The sequence below is a fragment of the Uloborus diversus genome, chromosome 9, assembly GCF_026930045.1.
Source record: "Uloborus diversus isolate 005 chromosome 9, Udiv.v.3.1, whole genome shotgun sequence".
NCBI lineage: Eukaryota > Metazoa > Arthropoda > Arachnida > Araneae > Uloboridae > Uloborus > Uloborus diversus.
In genome coordinates this window covers 119,190,719-119,213,514 of record NC_072739.1, presented here as the reverse complement: position 1 = coordinate 119,213,514, position 22,796 = coordinate 119,190,719, and the positions used below count along the sequence as shown (strand labels likewise).

General features: G+C 32.9%; 1 protein-coding gene across 1 annotated transcript in view; it reads right to left on the bottom strand.

The window, feature by feature from the left end:
* Positions 1 to 22,796, bottom strand: part of LOC129229975 (zinc finger protein Gfi-1b-like) — a 101,973-nt gene that overhangs the window by 64,350 nt on the left and 14,827 nt on the right. The window contains exon 2 of the mRNA XM_054864359.1: positions 2,287 to 2,523. Within this exon, the coding sequence (XP_054720334.1) occupies positions 2,287 to 2,523 (237 nt within the window). The remainder of the gene's footprint in view (positions 1 to 2,286; positions 2,524 to 22,796) is intronic.

Below are 22,796 nucleotides of genomic sequence, written 5' to 3'. Positions count from 1 at the left end.
GGAATTTGTTTAAGACCACTTTTGAAAAAGGTCTTTTTAAATTGAAGCTTTCAAAAGTTTTACCCACTTTACCAGAACATTACAAAAATATTTTAAACAGTTAAAACTTGAGTACAGTTTTCGTAAAATTTATTGTGTATTTTTTTTTCTGCTTCTTGGGCAGTGAGGCCCTTAGAGGCTTGAGCCAAGCCCCCCCCCCCTCCCCCTTAAACCGCGGGGTCTGCGGGTACGTATATCCGGGCCTGCTTAGATTTCTCTGTGTGTTATTATTTTTTAATTGATAATATCTTATGTCCCCTACGCAATACAAGATGAAAGTAATTAATTTGTTTGAAAAAATGAAAACAAATTTGAAGGGATAAGGAAAATATCTATTAGAAAAACATAATTATGTTCATTAGTCAAACTTAAAACTAATCTTATTTTTAAAAAATCAATTTTGAAGTCGTCTGCGATAAAACGTCGTTTGTCAATTTTAAGGCTAAAAATAATTCATGAAAGTAACGAATTTCATATTTTTGATTCTCCTCTGTTTAAACAAGGAAGCTATATGTGTGCTATGCGAGTCATGATAATAATTAAAAAAAAGTTGTCTTGGAGAAAATATACGATGCAAAAGAATAAATAATGTGAAACATACTTGCTGGCTTACTTTATCAATTGAATTAAAATAATCATCGGAGCTTCGAATAAAAAAATATTGCAAAGTAAAAGGATTAATTTATTATGAATTGCCATACCATAGCATAAAAAAATTATCCTTTCCAAATTCCAATTGGAAATAAGTCGAATTCCCCAAACTCAATTTATGACTTAAACATCGTGATTCATTTCCAAATTCTCCCAAAACACCTTTCTCTTTCTAAATTTATTCCGACTTTTTTCCGTGAAAAATCAACCAATCAGTGATGGGTTTTTTTCCTCGCAGTTCTCGCCATTCATCATAAACGCAGAGGACTTCAGCACCAAAAACGAACCAAAGTAGATTATTTTATGCAAACTAGAGATTATTTTTACCTCTGGCGGCTGGAGCCGATTTCGACGACAATTTAGCTTCCGGCTGCAAAATCTCGAGGGGTTATTACAGTATTTATATTCACTGCTGCGACATTTGATTCCGATTCTCTCCTCTGCCTCATTTGAATAGTAATGAGGTGTTAGGTGCATGTGTCAGCTGCAGGAAAAAATTTGCAAAAGAATTAAAGTGGAAAGTGAGTTTTATTTTTTCTCATCTGTTAATCGCTGTTTGGATTTTTGCTGTGATTACTTTTGAAGATTTTTTTTTCTTGTTTTTCTTCGTAAAGGAGCAACTTGTTGCGAGAGATTTCTGCGTTTCTTATATTTTCTCTTGTCATTAAATCTTCTAAATTTGATTAGCTGAAGCTAAGTTTTTTTCGCTAGTTTTTGCTTCGTCTTGAAATGATTTGTTTACCATTCGTGTTTTTTCTTTTCTCATATTTTAAAGCAGATTTTCTATGCTTTCATTATTGGATGTATTTTTAAAGATGTGTTTATACTTTATATTTCTTTGTTTTTCACTAAGAATAAAACTTGAATTTCAAGTTACTGATGCATTGAATCGAACATACTTTACAAAATTTCGTTGAATTCGTGCTATTCTGCCGTGGGTGTAGGTAACAGGCAGTAACTGCAGATTTTTCTGTTCCCCCCCCCCTTGCTTTTTCTTTGTCAATTGTTCATTAGCTTAATTGCATAAGCAAGCTTATTTGGTTTCCGTTGCAAAAAAAGCACGAAAAATATACATTTCCAACATTTCCCTATTGTTGGTATTAAATCCAACGCGTTTCTTCAGAAGCCTCGTATAATAGTTGTGATATTCAGTTTAATTTACGAGTTTTAAGTTAACTATTTAAGCAGGCTTTGCGGAACACACTGCTGAAATTAGGATGTAAGTTAGGCGTCGTTGCGGGCAGCTAATTTTTTGGTTTTAGTTGCCAAAAATGTCTTGTTCAGACGTCATTTTAACTAATTAAAGTAACTTACACAAAATGCTCAGCAAAATTTAAAAATCTTGCAAAAAATAACAACTGGACGTAAAATTACGGTCGTCAAATTATTAATTACAAAAAGTTTGGCATCAAAAATGACGACTGGATGCTGTGTTGTGATCGACAAACTACAATTTTTAAGTTGAAAAATAAACAGCCGCCGTTTTTAAACATTGTTTGTTACAATAATTTGTTTATTAAATTTAACCGATGATTGTGTTCAAATTTTGGCCAGCTAGCGCTTATGGTTGAAAAAAAAAAGTTGATAGTTTCCTACCTGGAGCAGTAGTTGAACTTTCAGCTCCTGCGGATGATGCTGCAGAGTCAACGGAGAAACTGTAGGAGGGGAGGTAATGCGGAAAGAGCGGGAAGAGGGGCAAAGCTGGATCCTTGAGGGAAAGCGGTGCCCCACACCACAATCCGGAGTAATAGGTTGGGAGACCCTCGGTCAAAAGGGGGAATTGAGGTCGAAGGGACGAGGCAGCAAGAGCGGACACTCCCACGCTTGGTCCACCTACAAAGAAAAAAAAATGGTTACGGTTAACATTAGCACAGCTCCAATTTCACCATATTTGTCAAAAAATAGTAATCTGAATACTTAGAAACTGAAATGAACCACGAAAAAGCACACATTTATTTGAAACTATTCTCTAGACCCCTCGCTTTGAATCTGTAATATAAGGCATCTATTCCGGGTGCGGCGATGATTTATTCTATATCGATTTTCCATTAGTTACTGAAAGTTGCATACTAATATTTATCTTGCTTCCAGATAATAACTTTTGTAAATTATATATCCTACAGGTATACTAGTATCTTCTTATGAATAGCTGACATTTAGTAATAGCTACTAATTTATTACTTTTAGCAAATCTATTGAACCTAAAAACACTCCATCCCCTCCAAATTAGTAAATTAGTCACCACATTTAGGTCAAAAATTTCGTCTCAAAATGTTGCTACATTTGAATAATCTTGTATCATATATTGAAGTTGAAGATTTTATGATCTTATTTTTAAAAAAAAATCAGAGAGTTCAGGATACTATGGTTTCAAGCAACATCATTTGCTTATCAGAATATTCCTCTTTAAATCAGCATCAAATTATTTTCAAAAATCCAGGTTTTATACACTTGTGAGCCACGGCCTATTTTGTAAGGAATCTTAACCCAGTAATCGCATAAAATTGTCTTCATTCTAATGAATCGTCAATTCATTAAAAAACACACTTAATCTTTCTGGTATGTTGGTGATAGAGTCCTTGCAAAATGGAACATGCTTTAAAAGTGTGCGAACTCTGAATTTCTGAAACTAAATTGGTACTTTTCTCCACCTCACCCCACCTCTTATACCTTAAGTCATTACTTATAACATCATTTGCTTATCAGAATATTCCTCCTTAAATCAGCATCAAATGATTTTCAAAAATCCAGGTTTTACACTCTTGTAAGCCACGCCCTATTTTGTAAGGAATCTTCCCCAGTAATTGCATAAAATTGTCTTCATTCTAATGAATCGTCAATTCATTAAAAAACACACTTAATCTTTCTGGTATGTTGGTGATCGAGTCCTTGCAGAATGGGACATGCTTTAAAAGTGTGCGAACTCTGAATTTCTGAAACTTTTCTCTACCTCACCCCACCTCTTATACCTTAGGTCATTACTTATAACATCATTTGCTTATCAGAATATTCCTCCTTAAATCAGCATCAAATTATTTTCAAAAATCCAGGTTTTATACACTTGTGAGCCACGGCCTATTTTGTAAGGAATCTTAACCCAGTAATCGCATAAAATTGTCTTCATTCTAATGAATCGTCAATTCATTAAAAAACACACTTAATCTTTCTGGTATGTTGGTGATCGAGTCCTTGCAAAATGGGACATGCTTTAAAAGTGTGCGAACTCTGAATTTCTGAAAATAAATTGATACTTTTCTCCACCTCACCCCACCTCTTATACCTTAGGTTGTATCACACGAATGGTCCACAAGGCGAACTCCCGTATGGCTAAGTTTCGCAGCTGGCTTTCTCGGTTAATGTGGATCTTCCTTCCACATTCTATCGAATGGAGTAAATGCGGGGGTTCCCCCGGGGGTAAACCTAGAAAGCACTTCTCAAAACTAAATTGTTTACTAGCTATGGGTATAGACGCTAAGTAAAATTGTTTTCTTGGATACAACCTCTTTTTGCATGTGAACGATGTATTTTCCGGTTTTTTCGGAGTTTTTTCGGGAAAATGCGAGGTACAAAAAATCTCATGTAAACGCGGCTAATATGTGAACTTGGTGCATCGTGAAATATGATACGGACCAGTGGTTTCGAACCTTTTTGTACCCATTGCCCCCTCTTGATGTTGACGGACCCTTATCGCCCTCCACCAATTCTTCCTTAAAAAACCCCCCATAAATTGCCGCTAGTGAATATCGATATCATTGAAACTATAAATGCTTGATTTTAATTTGAAGTAAAATGTATGAAATAAATAAATATAAATAAAAGTACATTTCTTATATTTTTTTTCCTTTCCAAAAAGAATTGATAGGTGTTTGAAGAGAAATACTTGACTAAGATCATTGATGTACTTTTCAAAGTACGTTTTTACAAAATTATTTTCTTTTCAAACTGGAATGAAGGGTAATTAAAAATTTTGAATGTTTAAATTAAAAAAAAAACAAATTGAAAAAATGCCCACAGGTTGATAACCATTGGATATGGACCATAACTCGTTGGTTCTCTGTGGTTCTTTTTTTAATTTGTACTGCTTTAGGGAGTGAATGCTTCAAAACTTCGACCGTAAATAGCTTGTTAGAAATCTCTTTAAAATGCTTCAACAAAACCATTAAGTCATCAGCATCAATGATCAGTTCAAAAGTTTATCTGAAATGTAGCAATTAAATTCGGACGGTGGGAGTTTATTAAGTTTCAGCTAGAATTCTGAAATCAAAAATGAAATCCTTTTAATTATGTTTTGTTTAAAAAAAACTCACACGAAAAAGATTCTAAAAAGCTACATTTAAACGTAATCTCCATATCAGGGTTTTTTATAGCATAAATAAAGAACTTAAAGAATTGCATCAGCATAAAATTCTGTGGCGTCCAAAGCTTCCCTGGTTGAGAAAAGATGAAAGAAAGCCATGACAAGTATCAAACTACATCTGGTCTTATCTAATCCCTGGAACGGAGAATATATATCGCTGGGCAATGTATCCGAATATAACAAGCTTATTATGGGGCAGCTTGGAAATCTCACAAGATTCGAATGACACCGCAGTTTGGAGGAAGATGTCTTTGGCTCGAAAGCGCCTGGAGGAGGTACAGACATTGTATTTTGGTCAGTGAAAAATCTCCGAGGCGCTTACCCGTATGAACTGCCATTTTTGAGATGGCATTAGGTTGAGGCATGGTATTCGTTTTATTGCTTTTTGCTGCGGGTTCATGAAGTCCTCAGGTGCGAGGAACAATGATGTAAGAATACTTTAGATTTTTCGAAAGAGTGAGTTGTAATGTTTGTGGAATTTGTAAGTTCTTCAATTAACAGGTTCGCAGATATTTTCGTTCAGTTCCAATTCTAATCACAATGAAAGTGGACAGCTGATTCCCTAGATTATAAACTCATAAAGATTAAAAGCAGAAATCAATTTATTACTTCTTCTGAGCTGGGTAGAAAAGAAGTGAGGGAATGTGGGGTTAAAAGGAATGGTTAATACTTATACCATTTTCAAAATGATTAATTTCGAAATACTTTTTGTATTTTTCCAGTACATAAAAAATGAGCAATGCAGTTTATAATGAAACTTACATTGATACATTATTTTTTACTTTTGACAGTAAATTTGTACCCTCGAAAAAAAAGGGCGGGGAGAGTTTTTCACTTTTTTTTCTATGGAGCAAAGAGAAAAATGAAATATTTTCTAATGAAACATTCTCTATTTGATTAGGGAAAATTTCTAATCACATGAACGTGAATGAGTAAAGAAAAGAATGGATCAATAATGAATGAAAAAATAAATGAATAGTGAATAATAAACGAATAAATAAATTGATTAATTAATGAGAAAAAAATAAATGAATAAGAAAATAAGTGAATGAATGAATAAATATATGGTTTATTTAGTGAAAGGATGTAAGCGAATCAATTAGTAAATGAATAAGTAATTTAATAAATGATTGAATAAGTAGGCACGAAAATAGCGTTTTGAAACTTAACAGTACATAAAGAAATAAAAATGTATTTGCGAATAAAATTAACAATAAAACATTATTTTTTAATTTTGGTAGTATATTTGCACCTTCAAAAAAGAAAAAAAAAGAACTTTTTCACCTTTTTTTTTCCTGAGGCAATGTGAAACGTTAAATATTTTCTATTTAAATATTGAAAATGTTTTTGTTACAAATGAATGTGAATCAGTAAATAAAAGAATGAATGAATAAATAATTAATTAGATATTGAAAAATAAACGGATAAACAAATTAATTAATTAATGTGTGAGAAAAACAAATGACTGAATAAAATAGTAAATGAATAAGAAAATAAGTGAATGATTGAATAAATATAAGAATTATTTAGTGAAGGCATGTAAATGAACTAGTTAATGAATGAATATGTTAGTAATTAAATAAATGATTGAATGAGTAGGCACGAAATGAACTATTTCACTTTGCTCCACATGCACTTGACTAATTGTACAAAACAATCAAAGTAAAAATAACTTTAATATTAAATAAATAAATACTGCATTAAATATTAGTTTCGTTAATAACAAGAACTTTTTCTTTTTATAATGGCAAAAACAGTTTTTGACTTACAACAAAGCATTACAATATGAGTATCAATTTCTGAAAATTGATTGTTTATCACATGCTTTGATTTTCAAATGTAATTTTTTTTTCCTGACTGGAATAGACTACATATGTAACTACATAGTTAAAATATTACCAGATAGGTGGCGCTAAAAACAGAGTAAATATTCTGCCATTTTACTTTGTTCCACATTCCTCAACTGTTAGAGAGTTTTACCTCCGTTTAACCCTTAAAAAAGTCGTAGAATCTCAAATGAATATTAATGTAATCCATAGTAATATAACAAGTAATTTTTTTAAGCAGTATTGTCTCTCGTCATGCTTAGATTTGAATGTGTTTTAAATTTGTTCACTTGCTCCGATAACATTTGGCAAGATGTATAAGTATTTTTTTTCCTGAAAAATTTTACTGGAATAGACTACATAGTGTAACTACAGGTTGCATTAGCACCTTTAAACGCTTGTTCACCAGCGGCACCTAATACGGAGCCGAAATTGCACCTCTAACTAGGGTGAAAAACAGGCACCTTTTAAAAAATAGGCAGCCGGGGTGAAAAGAATGAACCTTCGGAGAGAGAAATGGCACCCTTACTGTAGATCCTCCCCCCCCTCCCCCGTATTGTGTGCGTTTTTGAATACAGTTGTGTATTTTTTTTTTAATAGTTTTGTTTTGATTCATGATAGTCTACGTTTTGCACACTTTTCACATTGCATGAATTCAGTACTGGAAATGATTAAAACTTGTAATTACAGCATTTGATCATATTTCAGAGTTTTCAACATAGTTAAGAAGTGCTCATTGCTTTAATTCATCTGATCGTTCTCTACATCAGTGTTTCTCAACCTCTTTTGACCCACGGGTCGGTAAAAACAAATGAAAAACATTGCGGACCTGTGAAATTTTTATCCTTTTCTTAAAAATAAATAAAATAAATAATAATAATTATAATAACTCTCGGGGCGGTAAAAAACTTGTGAAAAAATTCTGCGTACTGATGAGTTTTTTTTTTTTTTACAAAGTAATATTAAAAATGAATAAAACAATAAATATCTACAGACTTTATTTGGTATCAAAGAGTTGTCACAAATATATTTAAAGTTAAAGACGAGTAATTATTTGAATAATCATAGTTAAGTTAATGATCATTTGTGAGAAATAACCGCACCGAAAGTAAAGTGTAGAGGTACTTATGAATTATTTACATGAAGAGCCAAAAATATTCTGGGATATTAAAGTTACGGAAAAACAAATTCGTTTCTCAAACGTTCAAAATTTCAATCAAAATAACAATAAAATAAAATGCGCATGAAATTTTTGACAGTTTAAAAATTTAAAGAAATTCCTAACGCTATCGAAATATTAACCGCTAACAGGAAATGATTCAAACACTTGAACGAAAAAGCAAAAGAAAAAGCTAGACGGAGAGAGATTTCTTTTTTATTTTTTGCGCTCGCTGTTGTGTAGTAATCTACGAAGCACAAGAATCATTTTTATTTAGGTTCTCACTTGTTGATTATGGATAATCTTATTGCGGTTATTATTTTGGTGATTAAATGTTGCTTATCGAGTACTCAAGAAAATAATGATATATATATTTAGTAGCGTTTTGAATGATGGAAATTTCACGACAGTAACGGTAAACTGAAAATCAACAACTAACGGTACTACGGTATCGTAACGGACTAACGGTAACTGAAAAGCATTAAACGTACTTTTAACTATGTTTGAAAGCCCTAAAAGCTACAAAGTGATCAAAAGCTGTACTTACTTGTTATTTTAAAGAATTATCCTAGAAAAGTTGAGATTTAATCCAATAGTGTACTTCATTCAATGTGAAAGACATAGAAGCCACGCATAGATGCAACCTATCATTCGTCCGCCATATTGAAGTGGTTGAATGGTGAATGTATGCCGGAAGCGCATGCGCCAGCAAGTCATTTTGCGATTGCTTGCTGTTTTGGCACCCCTGTCTACGATTGTCTGCTGTTTTCGCACCCCTGCTCTACTTCCTGGCTAGTATGGCACCCTTGGGCACCATGCTTTCACCTTAGGGGAATATATTCACTCGTCTGGAACCTCTGGTTATAAAGTGTGGTCCTGGAAGATTGGTCCTGGATTGGAGAAATCTCATGTACTCTGGTGGTTAGGGTCACTGTGAATGCAGAAAGGCTTGTATTTATGAATATGGGAGCTCACGAATAAAAGTGAAGACTTTTATTCGTGAAGCAAAGACCCCAAGTTACGTGATAGATTTTAAAGCAGAGCATTGGGAAACAGTCAGGCTTCTTTCGCTAGTTTCACGCAAAGCGTGTCAACCATTCGTTGTTGTTGAACACGAATGGTTGAACACTCACGAATGCTCACACGATGTTGTTGAACACTCACGAATAAAAGTGAAGACTTTTATTCGTGAAGCAAAGACCCCATGTCACGTGATAGATTTTAAAGCAAAGCATCGGAAGAAGTCAGGCTTCTTTCGCTAATTTCACGCAAATCGTGTCAACCATTCGTTGTTGTTGAACACGAATGGTTGAACACTCACGAATAAAAGTGAAGACTTTTATTCGTGAAGCAAAGACCCCAAGTCACGTGATAGATTTTAAAGCAAACCATTGGAAGAAGTCAGACTTCTTTCGCAAAGCGTGTCAACCATTCGTTGTTGTTGAGTTTCGTAGCTTGGGGATCTTTACCTCAACTTTTGCTAAGTCAATGATTGGATTTGCTCCATCCATTAACTAATTCCTGATCTAAGGTGTGCTCTTGCTCATCTTATAGGCCGTGTTTTTGTAGGTGCATTGTATAAAAATGTCATAATTAATCATTTTGGACTGTATTCTTTATGCTTTTTTGGATGAAGAGTCACTTTAGCCTGAAGTTGCTCTCAGGACATAATTTCTAACGAAAAACATGCAGGAGCCCAATAATTTTCAAAACTTATATTCATACGTATTTTGCTCTGAAAATTCTACCTGATTAATAAACATTCACCGAAAAAGAATCGAGGCTCTAGAACTGAGCTTCTATCTAAATTAAGCACTATTTGCAGTGATGAAAAAATTAACACTATTTTACTAAATTCTTCTGGTGGCGGTTTTAAGGACAATGTATAATTTACATAGTCGCCAACATATTTGCCACGTTTTACGTCAAAATTCAATTTTTATCCGTCTGACTCAAGTCATCGTATTTTCTAGTAGTTACTTAAAGGTCTTAAAACTCAAAGTATTGGTAAAACAAGATATTTTAACTCGAGAAAATATATAGCTCTTAATGTGCAATGCTTATTTTTCTAAAATTGGATAAATAATTGAGAGGCTTAGTGAATGAACATGTTAAGTGGTATTTTCATGAATGAAGATTTGTGTTTGGATTCGTTATTATCTCCTATGAACACATAGGAGGTATATCTATTTTTGCTTCAAATAATATATTCTAATCGATGTTATAAAGCACATACAAGAAGAAATTTAAGAAAATTTACGCATTTGAAATTAGCGAAAAAATCCTAAATTTACAGTTTTCTTCTACATGTTTCAGGTGGAGTACTAACTGTAAAATTAACGATTAGAAAAGATAAAAACCAGAATTTACTAATTTGTCATACGAACTTTTCATTTACTGCATTGTTAAATTGTGAGATATACAAAACAAAAAAACTTTAACTGCTTAAAATAAAATATTTTAAATGTTGAAATTAACGGTTTTTTTTTTTTTTTTTTGTCTTTTTCTAATTTAGAGTATTAGAATATTTTAGGAGATTCCTCGCTAAAAACGCAATTAGTTTAGCCAAAGCTAAAACTACATTATGAAGCCAGCGTGTTTAGAAAATCGTAACTTTTTAGCGCTTTTATTTTCCGGACAAAATAAAATCATTTAATCAAACCAAATATTTAGTTATCCACAAATCTTATGCCAAGAATTAGAGCAGTTAGTTGTCGTCTGATTCTATACCAAAAGATCTTGTTGCCAAAACTTGTGAAGATATTCCATATAGTACCGATTATTATACCTTAAAATTCTAAAAGCTCCACTTTGTCTTTAATTAAAAGCATCAATCAACTAAAACCCACAAAATATCCTACTAAAGTACATCTTTCTTTTCTTCCATCGCTAAAAATTCTCGAAAATATCAACAAAATTCTATCTTCCGAAAATAAATAAATAAAAAAAAAATATATCATTGAAAACATGAAAGAAAAGAGTAAAAAAGAACAGTAGCAGAATACACGAGTGTTCTTTCCTAATCTAATATAATCCTTGTAGGTTCTTGAACGCCTGAACAAGATCCCTGTCATCTGGACCTAACAAGCTTATTACAGGGGTGCCTTGGAAATCTCACTTGATTCAAGTGACACCAGGGCAGATGCATGTCGCCGCCCCAAGCGCCCCGGGGAAAAGAAGCGGATATTCTGGTCACTCTTAAAATCTTCCGGATTTTTCTTCCAAAAAGTACGTTTCCCCCCCCCCTCCTTTTCTTTCTTTTTCCCCCTTTCTTCCTTTTATTTTTATTATTTATTTTTTAGAGCAACAAAATTAAGGCTTGTCTGTGATGTTCTTCGTGTCTTGTTTTATTGGGGGGGGGGGGCATTAAAATTGATGGAATTGCGTAACTCGTTTCAAAGTTACACAACTGACACGTAAAACTACAACTCTGTGCATAGACTTCCGTGCTTCTTAAATGATACGGTAAATCATTTTCCTCAAAAAAAAAGCATTTGTTAGTTGTATTTTGTAACTAAGATTTTCATTTAACGACAGCAATTTCACGTCCTGTCGTCAACTTTGACGCCTGATTTTTCATGAAAAAGCAAACCTAGTCGATTTTTTGCTCCTAGTCGTTTTTTTTTTCCTTAAGTGTATATATTAAAGCTGTGATAGCTTGTGATTACAAATGTAAATTTATTATTTCTATTTCCAAATGAATTTTTTTCAGACTAACATGGTTATTGCAAAAGTCGAACGTTAAAAACCTAGACGTTTGGCTGTGTAATGAACAAACCCTCTTCCTCCACAAGCAGTGGCGTACACAGGAAGGGGGGTCCAGGGGACCAAGCCCCCCCCCCCTTATAATTCTTTATTTTTTTCCGATTTATTATAATCCTGTCTACATGTTAGTCATCACACCACTGGTAAGCCGGTAAGTACTCGCTACAACATTCATTATTTGTGTTTCATGAAAACATGACTAAGACTATGTAACGCACATAGTCTTTCAATGCAGCGTAAATACATTTTCCTTTTTAATTGTAAAAATATGATTTTAACATTATATATTGTAAAAAAAAAAGATCAAAATGGAAAAAGAAAATAAGTCATATTATTGTCTTTTGTGAAAAAGTTACGTGAAGATGAAAAATAAAATGTACTATGGAAGTGGAATAAGATTTTCGGTCAACCGCAAATAATTTGCCTTTTTCTTTTCTTTTCTTTTCTTTTTTTTTTTTTGAATTATAAAAAAAAAGTCAATACAGTTAATAATTTATTTTATTAATTAATTGTAATTTTTTTTATTCAATAATATAGTTTGAAATGTTTTTTGATCATGACAATGGATAAAATATGCTCGGCGGCATATCGGAGTATGACACGAGAATGATCGACTTTCGACCCTCGATCTTAATCTTCTAAGAGCGAAAGATTCACCCTTAGAAATACTTATGGACGTTGTTAAAAAACTTTTTGGGGCAAGGATCAAAATAAAAAGAGATTTATGTTTAAATCTGGAGTAGTTTTTTTAGTGAATTTTCCTTGTCAGTCCGAGACTTCTAAACTCCCTGTATATCAAGCATTGGGGATTGAAAGTTTGAAAACAATTGTATTAACCGAAGCCAGGTAATAAGTAATTCTTCACGAAATCAACCTTACAATGGCTTCACCTAACAACACTTTTTTCTGAATATTTCTTCAAAAAAATCGATTTAAAAAAAAAAAAAAAAACTACACTTAGTGAATCTGAAAAATATCGAAATAAGGATCTTAACCCATATCACCATACGCCTACATTGTATTGCATGGCAAAAAATACAAGAACTGTTTTAAAAGTTTTCGGCAATTCTCGTACCATGTGTCGACAGCTTTCAATCAGTAACTTTTCACGAAATCAGACTTACAATATATCTTCACCTACGTCACACAAAATCAAATTCAAAAAAACACTATACTTAGTGAATCTGAAAAATACCGAAATAAGAAATTTATTCATTGTCAACATAATCACACTGTACAGTATTTTACGGTTAAAGATAAAAGAACTGTTTTTAAAAAATATCGACATTTCACAAACTATGATTGGAAGTACGGATATGTTGCAGAGGCTGGCGATAAATATTCCTTCACGAAAGGAGTCTTAGAACTTCTTCAACTACGCCAGTTTTGCCCGAATATGTGTTCAACAAAATCAAATTCAAAAAAACATTACACTTAGCGAATCTGAAAAAGATCGAAATAAGGCACCTATTCGCTGTCAACTAAAAAGTTTCGAAGCCCGAGGAAATCGTAAGCAAGGCACGGATTAGACATCTTCTTTTCGTTCCACCTTATTTTATATTGGTCAACTACGCTTGTCAATTGAAGCGTGACGTGGGCCAATGGCGAAACTGAACATCATCATCTAAGAGTCTTCAGGCAAACTAAGAAACACACGCTAAGAGGAAAGGATATTAAAGGATAGTACAAATATTGACGTAGGAGGAAAGAATCATGGCTTCATTTGCTGAAAACAGAATTCTGTTCGATAAAACCAATTTAGACGTACGTTTACTTATTGGTAATGGGAAGATTTGGAGATATTTTAAACATGGTGAATTTTCGGTTCTTTTTTTTTTTTTGGTGGAGAGGAGAGGTTGTTCGATGTCGTTATTTGTTCATTGAGCATTCGTGGGACACAAAAGTATGCCAGCATTTAAGAAAACGCGAATAAACCGTGTCTGTTTTGTTTACCTTGAGATTTTTAAATTGTTATTTTTTAATTATTGAAGTGAAACTTTTATGCAAGGGCTTTAAACTTTTTATCGGTAAACTTTTTGTGTGACATAAGTGACGTAGTTGTTTTTAATTATTGCGAAAAACATTGAAAAATGGTAGTAATTATCAAGTTAAAATACTTTCGATTTTGATTGTTTCCAAAAACAATGAAAAGTATTAGCAATTATAGTATAAAATAGTTAATAAACTTAACAATTTAATTAAAAAGCTGAACTAAAGCAAGCATATATTTGTGGATTTAAATTTTTGAAATAATTCAATTTTGCATTATTTCAAAATTTGATTCGCAACTCCAGTGCTCGAATACGCTATCTTGCGGTGATTAAAAATGCTACCGAAAAAAGTAAAACATTCCATTCCACGTGTTTTCTTTGGGGTAAATTACAGGTTTCAGACAGTTTTTGGTGTAATGTAATTTTAGAAGAATAGAAAAGAAATCTTCACACAAACACGATGTAAAATTACTGTCATTCACTAAGCGTCAAAGCAAGTTCTAAGTTACGGCATGTGTTTGTTTTACCTTTTTCTTCCGCAGTTAGACAGTGGCTGCAGCGCACCCTATAGTTTATTGGAGTTGCGATGTCATATCAAGTCATCAGTTTAAAAGCGTAATCCACATTGCTTCAGTTCAGCCTTGAAACTAGTTGGTTTACTTTTATTAACAAAATTCACTTTGTAATTACTATCATTTTTCCTTGTTTTTGGCAACACTTAACAAGCGGATTTCGAGCATTGTTTAGTGTTTGTTTAGAATCATAGAGCTATAATAAGCTACTATTACACATCGATGTTTATAATCTATTTTCCTCATTAAAATGTACAATTTTCTTGCAAAGTCAGGCACAGAAAGAACAAGAGCCTGATGTTAGAGAAAACGTGCGGGTGAAGTAACAGTTCAGAACATTAAAAAAAAAAAAAAAAGAAGAAGAAGAAGAAGAAGAAAACATAAAAGTTTCACTTCTATTTTGCATCTTTACGAAACTCAATTCTATTTTAATTTATAGTAATAATACATGTGTTCGTGTGTGTAGTCTTTCCAATGGAATAGGAATGAAGATAAATTCATGCTATTTAAAAAATCTTATACATTCAGTAATATTTAACAAATTTAACTATGAAAATATTTAATATGTTTTGAGAAACCGATATTTTGTTGGGTCAATTCATCTAAATTGCGGTAAGTCTCAAAGCCTCTTTTTCTTTGTACATTTTTTCCACCCGAACAGCGACACGTGTCACTTTGGCGAGAAAAATCCCTTTTGTGGTGATGTAAGAGGATTGATAGCCAGGGTTTTTCACAGCATTGTGGATTAACCTCCCCGTTCTTTGATTGCTGTACTTTTCGTTCTATCCCCTACACTTTTTTTCCCTACTTCCCTTTGGTAGAACTGTAATTAGTTTGGATCAAAAATATTTTTTCTTCAATCAGTTTTATTAGAAAGAAGACTGGATCGAATGCTATCTAATCTCTTTCTTGGAAGCTTTTTCTTTTTCTTTTTCTTTTTTTTTTTTTTTTTCGTTTCGTTTCGCACTATAAGTAAAAAAGTGTTCTTGTGATAGATACCTGATGCACACAAGTTCTTTTATTTCGTTTCGGTGCAGATAGAAATATTGATGTATTAGAAATAAGTACAAGAAAAATAAATCTTGATTTCTCGTTTAACTCCGATTGTTCGGAATTAATTAAAACAGCAATTTGACAACTTTTAATAGCGCGAGAAATATAATTATGGCAACCCAGTGAAGTATCATGTGATACATCATAGGTTACAAATGAAGAAACATATGACATTTAGTCGAAATGAAAGTGGCTGCTCGATTGATAAATGTATGAGAAATGGGTAAACAGCAATAGAAAACTTAACAGTAAAAATTTAAATGTTCATTTAGAAAAAAAAAAGGGAACATGTGCAGATAATTATTTTAAGAAATGTGACTTGAATCAACGATTTTTTTTAACTTTACATGGGTTAAAGTCCAGAAAAGTTAAGAAAAGGAATTTAATAGGTACCCAGTGAAAGAAAGTGTTAAGTAATAATAATAATAATAATACAATAATAACAACAATTCGGTTAACTTCAGCAAACTGCTCGTTTTCCGGTTCAGGTTTAACTATAACGCGGTTAACAATCGTGGGTTGACTGGGGTGAAAATCCTGGGTTATTATCCGCAAGCAGCTCTTATGCCAATTTAGTTTTAACAGTTAGCTTTTACAGTTACATACAGTTTACCGGAATGAAATTCGTGAGTTATTTTTTGCGAATAATTTCTTTTCCAGTTTTGTTCCGGTCCTAACATATCGTCACTTGACAGGAAAAAAAAACTCACGGATTAGTTTCTGCAAACCACTCCACTGTTTCGGTTTAGTTTTAACTATAACAGAGCTATTAACGATCATGAGGCGACCGGAGATACGTCCGTGTGTTTATTTCTTCAAATAACTCTTACTTCAGTTCAGTTTTTTGTAAAATACTGTTAGTAAAAATCGTAGGTGACTGCAGAATAACTCTTAAGTAGGTTTTCGCGAATAACTGTTTACCCCCTCCCCCAATCCCGTTTAGTTTTTACAAAAGCACTATTGACAATCGAGGATTGACAGGAGAGAAAACGTAGTTCATCATTCGCGAGTAACTCTTACTCTATGGTTCGAGGCAGCATTGTAAAGAACAATTTATGTGACAACGTTTAGCATTCATTAATATGAGTGATTTACAACGGATGTTAATTGAACACAACGGCAAAAAGTCATTGACTTTCGCAATTTCAAGCATTTTGACAATTTACCTGGAAAGGTTATACGATCATACTCCAAAAAGATAAATTTTGATTTAAAACAAGTTGACGGGAAACTCGAAAGTTATCATGATACAAAGGTGTTTAAGTTTTATTCCATGCTTAAATTTAGCTTTCACACAGTGGCAGTCTTGCAGCAATTAAAATTTTCTTGTTGTATCAAACTGCAGAAAAAAAAAATCTGCATCCAAAAAATCGAATTTAACCAATTTTTTCAAAGCCATTTTACAGAAAAACATTCTTTTTATGTCGAACTTTTAGTATTTATTAACATGAACATTATTACATTGATTTTAAGAGAACGTAAATCGAACACAACTGCAAAAACGTCCTTGACATTTGCAATTCCAAATATTTTGTGTGACAAAGACTATACAATAAAACTTCAAAAAGATTATTTTCATTTAAAAACAAATTAAAGGAAAATTAGAAAGCTATCATTGTGAAAAGATATTTGAACCGCTTTTAAAATTTAATCTTCAAGAAGGATTTTTTTTCAACGAATTTATCTCATGTAAGAAATTTTATTTCATGCGTAAATTTAGCTTTCTTGTGGCAGTATAAAAATTCTCGCTGCATGAATTTTTAAAGAATTTTTTTCATTTGCAACCAAAAAATTCATGTTCTACATTTTTATACTGAGTCATTTTATAATAAACAGTCAGTTTATGCGTGAAATTTCATTATTCATTAACTATGAATATGCATAATTACGTCGATCTTAAGCGAATACAAGTCGTACACAAGAACACAACTACTAAAAGTGTCATTGATTCTTCCAATTTCAAACATTTTGACAATTTTCCCTGGAAGATTATGCGATTATACTCCCAAAAGATTGTTTCCATTTAAAAACACATTAAATGGAAATCAGAAAACTGTCATGGTTCAAAGATATTTGAATCGTTTTCGAAATTAAATCTTCATGTATTAATCGTTTGATTTAGTTCCAACGAATTCATCTCCTGAACGAAATTTTATTTTATGGGTAACTTTACCTTTTTTTCAGCTGTAGTCCTCAGGCAGTGAACGTTTTCTTGCTGTATCAATTTGCAAAACAAAAACAAAAAAAGAAAAAGAAAGAAAGAAAAAGAAAAAGTTTATCTACAGTTAAAAAAAAAAAAAAAAGAATCAACTACAACCCATTCATTTTTTTTTCATAATAAATATTCTATGTTTGCGAGAACTTTTATTTTTTACTAACATGAACATTTGTACATTGATTTTAAGCGAGCGCAAATCAAACACAGCTGCAAAAAAACGTCCTTGGCTTTTAAAATTCCAAATGTTTTGGCAATCCAACTGGAAAGTAGGAAGACTATATGAGGAAACTCCAAAAAGATAACTTCTGTTTAAAAACGAATGAAAGGAAAATTATGAAGTTAACATGATGCAAAGATGTTTGAATCGTTTTCGAAATTAAATCTGCATGTGTAAATTTTTTAATAACGAATTCATCTCCTGAAAGAATTTTCATTTTATATGTAAATGTAGCTTTGCGGGAATGAAAACTTTCTTGTTCGGTTAATTAGCCAAAAAAATTAGTTTTGATGCAAAAAATTAAGAAAAGAGTACACTCGATATAAAGCCATTATTTTAAGTTATTATATAATAAGCAATAGAAAATCGTCAGTCAAGGAATGATGGAAAAAAATTGCTTCTACATATGAACGAAGCCATTGCCTGTTAGGTGATATTTTGATAGTTGCAATTGTACCCAATTGTACCAATAGGTTAACCTTAACTCCAGTAGCTAGCGTTCATTGTTGACCATTCTTTCCTTTTTAGTAGTAAATTACCGCCCTAAAGCCAGGGCTGAGGCAGAAATACTTAAAATACACCGCAAGCTCAGTTATTCCATCCGAGGACTGCAGCTTCGTGCTTTTTAGCACTCATCAGCCCGGAATAGGAATCACATGAGCTGGGGGCGAAAAATCTCTTAAGGGAGCCAAGAGGCTAAAAGAGCTTGCCCCCCGCCTCTCATGAGTGCTCGAAAAGATGGAATAACTGATGTATTTTGCATTTTCCTTTCTTCATTCCCCTGAAATGACACAGTCTCACCAGTAAAACAGTTAAGTTACCGGATTCAGTTCAGCCTTGTCACAATAAAGTTTTCCCTGCATATTAAACATTACCAAAACATATTATCAAATTATCATGACGAGATGCCATTACCTTGAACTTCGTTATAGGTCAAATTGATACATCTTGAAAAGGAAATTAAAATTAGAAAATTAATTTGACGCAAAGAGTGTTAGTTAATTTAAGAAAGTTAATTTGATGCTTTCTAATTTTCCTTAAAACAGTTGAATTTGATCAAAGGAAAATTAAAAAGTTAACATGATGCAAAGAGGTTTGAATCGTTTTCGAATTGACTTTCCATGTGTGAATTTTTTTTATTTAATTCTAACGAATCTCCCGATAGAAATTTCATTTTATGCGTAAATGTAGCTTTCTTACAGTGGTAGTCTTACGGCAGTGAAAATTTTCTTGTTGTATGAATTTGCAGAAAAAAAAGTTCTGCAGCTATAAAAAAATCGATTTCAACCCATCATTCAAAGTCATTTTAGAATAAACATTCTATTCTTGTGTTAACTGTCAATCAGATTGACGCTTATCTAACTCGGTTAATACTTCCAACATTTTATAGGACTCTTCTTTAAAAACAACTCTTGAAAACTTGATTTCGTTGCTAATTACGCCAGAATGAAAGTTTCTCCTTTTGTGCATCAACTTGGCCCTTGTTACATCAAATTAATACATCCTAAAAATAAATAAGGATTTTTTTTTCTTTATATATATATACGAAAAAAACGTCAACAAACGTTTTGGACCCATCATTTGATGAGAAAATTTCATAAAATTTTATTTTGGTACATCACCATTAGTAACAAGTACTAGAAAAATCCAACCATAAAAAGTGCATAACTATACCCAGTTTCCCCTACAAGCACTCTGTATATTCGTCTGATATCTATAGCATTTCCGTTCTATTTTCCTTTTCCAATTACTCCCAAATCAAAATAGGAAGAAAAAGAATAATAACACAACTTAAAATATTAACTGTTGGTATTAATATTTTACGTTGAAGCTGAGATGTGCTAAAAAAAATATCGAAAGTAACGCTAATTTAACTCGTATCAATGATTTAGTTCATTAATACTTGTATTTTATAATCCGCAAGCAGTTATCTCAAGGACACAGCTTCCGTCTAAGCCCCATCGAACTATATCACTAAGATTCATTCCGCCTAATCCCAATTGGAAATTTCCGCAGAACGCTCACGGAAATTTGAAAATCCCAAGAAATTCCCTAGCCAGATACAATTCATCCTTCGCGTTCCATTGTCTTGTGGCTGGAAGAGAACCCCGCAGCGAAAAGGGGCGTCATAAGGGAGGTCGCAGCGTCGGATCCCCACCCACGGCTTTCCCTGGACCAACCAGCGGCGAGCGGATCGTCCCTTGGGGAGTGCCCGGCCGTCGAACGGACTCCGAGGCGACGTTCGAAAAGCTGCGGATAAAGCTGTTCAAGGCGACGTCTCCTCTTGGAGAGCACACACTCCATTCCACAAAGCTTAATGGAGTGCAGTGGTGGCCAGCGGGATTTTCTTATATATATACTTCCTTTCCACTTATTTATTTTCTTATTTTTCGGATATTTATTTGTGCGATTAACTACTTTGATTTGATGTCTTTATATTTGCTTGAAAAGGATAGTTACTCAAATCAGATATTTCATCTTTTCAGTAATACCAGCTAGAGAGAGGATGTCGTCAAAAACTGGAAATGCTGAATTCCATCCCTTAATGTGTTACTTTCAGAGAAGTAATACGTTCTATTCTGAAAATTCTTCCAATGACTGTTTATGCGTCGTCTCCTCTAGAAGATCAAACAATCCGTTCCACTGTGGTAGCCAGCAGGGTGTTTTCTTTTACTTTCTTCATTTACATTTATTTTCTTAGTTTTCGAGTATTTAGTTTGTTCACTTAACTGCTTTGATTTGGAGTTCTTATATTTGATTGAGAAAACTTTTTACTAAATTCATACCTTTCCGGGGTTTTTTTTTTTTTTTTTTTTTCATTCTTTTTTTTCCTTTCCTCTTTTTTTTTTCTTTTCTTTTTTTTTTATGATATCAACTTCAAAGAGGATGTCATCAAAAACTGGTATTCTGCTCCATTCATGAAAGTATTATTTTCAGAAAAGTACTAATTTCTATTCTGAAATCCTTATTTTGTAGAGCTGAAACGAATTCTTTTCCCTTCTTTCAGCAAAATTGAAAGATGACGGAGATTCTACCAATGACTCTTCAAGGCGACGTCTCCGCTTGGAGAATACACTTCCTTCGCACTCATTTATTTTCTGATTTTTTTGGATATTTATTTGTATACGATTAACTACTTTGATTTGGTTGGGCGGTTTATTTACTTTTAATGGCGGAAGAGCCCTTGGGGGCTATACTGCGCCAAACGATTTTTTAGAATAAATTATATAAAAATAAAGTCAGGATATGATAAAAGTAAGCGTGTTTTATGGAGAAAGGTATAAACATGAGTAGTTTAAAATAAGTAATAAAAAACACGTAGATATTAAAAACATTTAAACAACGTATGAAACAATACGTTGACAAAAAAGCTTTCATAACAAGAAAAGGAAAAAGTCACATTTTGACGAAACAAGCACTAAATAAAAAAGGAGAATCCAATCTCCTGGAGGAAGGAGTATACAAATTGCGACGGGGTGGGTCCCCCAGCAGCTCCTTCAAAGATGGATTAAAATCATTAAAATATTTAAAACGTATCTGATTAAAATTTGGGCAGTTACTTAAAATATGCGAAATCAAGTTAATAAAACTTGTTCTCTCCTGGTAAGTTGTAGCGGTTTGAAACCTGTCGTCGAGAACTGGATCGAATGCAATTTCAAAATTCCAGGTTTGCTGCCAATGCGTGTTAAGGCACTCAGATATTGCGTTTTTAATATCGTCAAAAGGGATACTATAATCAGCTAGGATGTTTGGGGCTTTGGCAGCTGAATCGGCGATTTCATTGCCGGCAATGCCCACGTGACCAGGGATTCAACAAAAGAACACATGAAAATTATTTTGTATAAGATTTTTGTATAAATGATATGACTGAATGACTATAGAGTGGCTGTTATTATTGCGGTGAGTGATAGCTTTCACTGAACTCTTTGGGTCAGTGTATATCACTTTGATTTGGAGTCTTTATATTTGGTTGAGAAGATAATCAACTCAAATCAAATATTTCATCTTTTCGGTGGTACGAGCTAGAGAGAAGATATCATAAAAAACCGGAAATGTTCAGTTCCATTCCGAAAAATATTACTTCCAGAGAGGTAATATTTTCTATTCTGAAAGCCTTGTTTTGTTGAAACGATTTTTTACCCTGCTGTTTCAAAAAAATGTTGAAAGTTTCTATACAAGCTAAAAGCACTCTAATTATAAGTTGACGAGGATTCTTTCTCTAGAAGGTCAAACACTCCATTCCACAAAAATTAATAGAATGATGTGGCACACAGTCAGAAGGGTTTTCTTTTACTTCATTCATCTGCATTTATTTTCTAATTTTTCGGATATTGAATTTGTTCAATTAACTAGTACTTTGATTTGGATTCTTTATATTTTGTTCAGAAGACTGGTTACTAAAATCAAATTTTTCCTCTTTTTTTTATATCATCTAGAAAGAGGATGTCATCAAGAAGTAGTGATCAGCTCCATTGCTGAAAGTATTATTTTCAGAAAATACTAATTTCTATTCTGAAATCTTCATTTTGTAGGAACGATCCCCCCCCCCCTCTTGTTTCAGTAAAATTTTGAAAGTTGACGAGGGTTCGTCCAATAACTGTTCAAAGCGTCGTCTCCTCTAGAATATCAAACACTCCATTCCACAAAGCTCACTAGATTGATGTGGTAGCCAGCAGAGTTCTCTTTTACATCCTTCATCAACATTTATTTTCTTATTTTTTGAATTTTTTATTTTTTCAATTAACTACTTTGATTTGGAGTCTTTATATTTGTTTGAGAAGACTGGTTACTCAAATCTAATACTTCATTTTTTTGGCAGCACCAATTAGAGAGAGATAGAAAATGCCATCAAAGCTGAAAGTGTTAACTTCCATCCCTGAGAATATTGCTTTCAGAGAAGTAATATTTTCCATTCATAAATCCTTATTTTGTTGGAAAGATTTTTTTT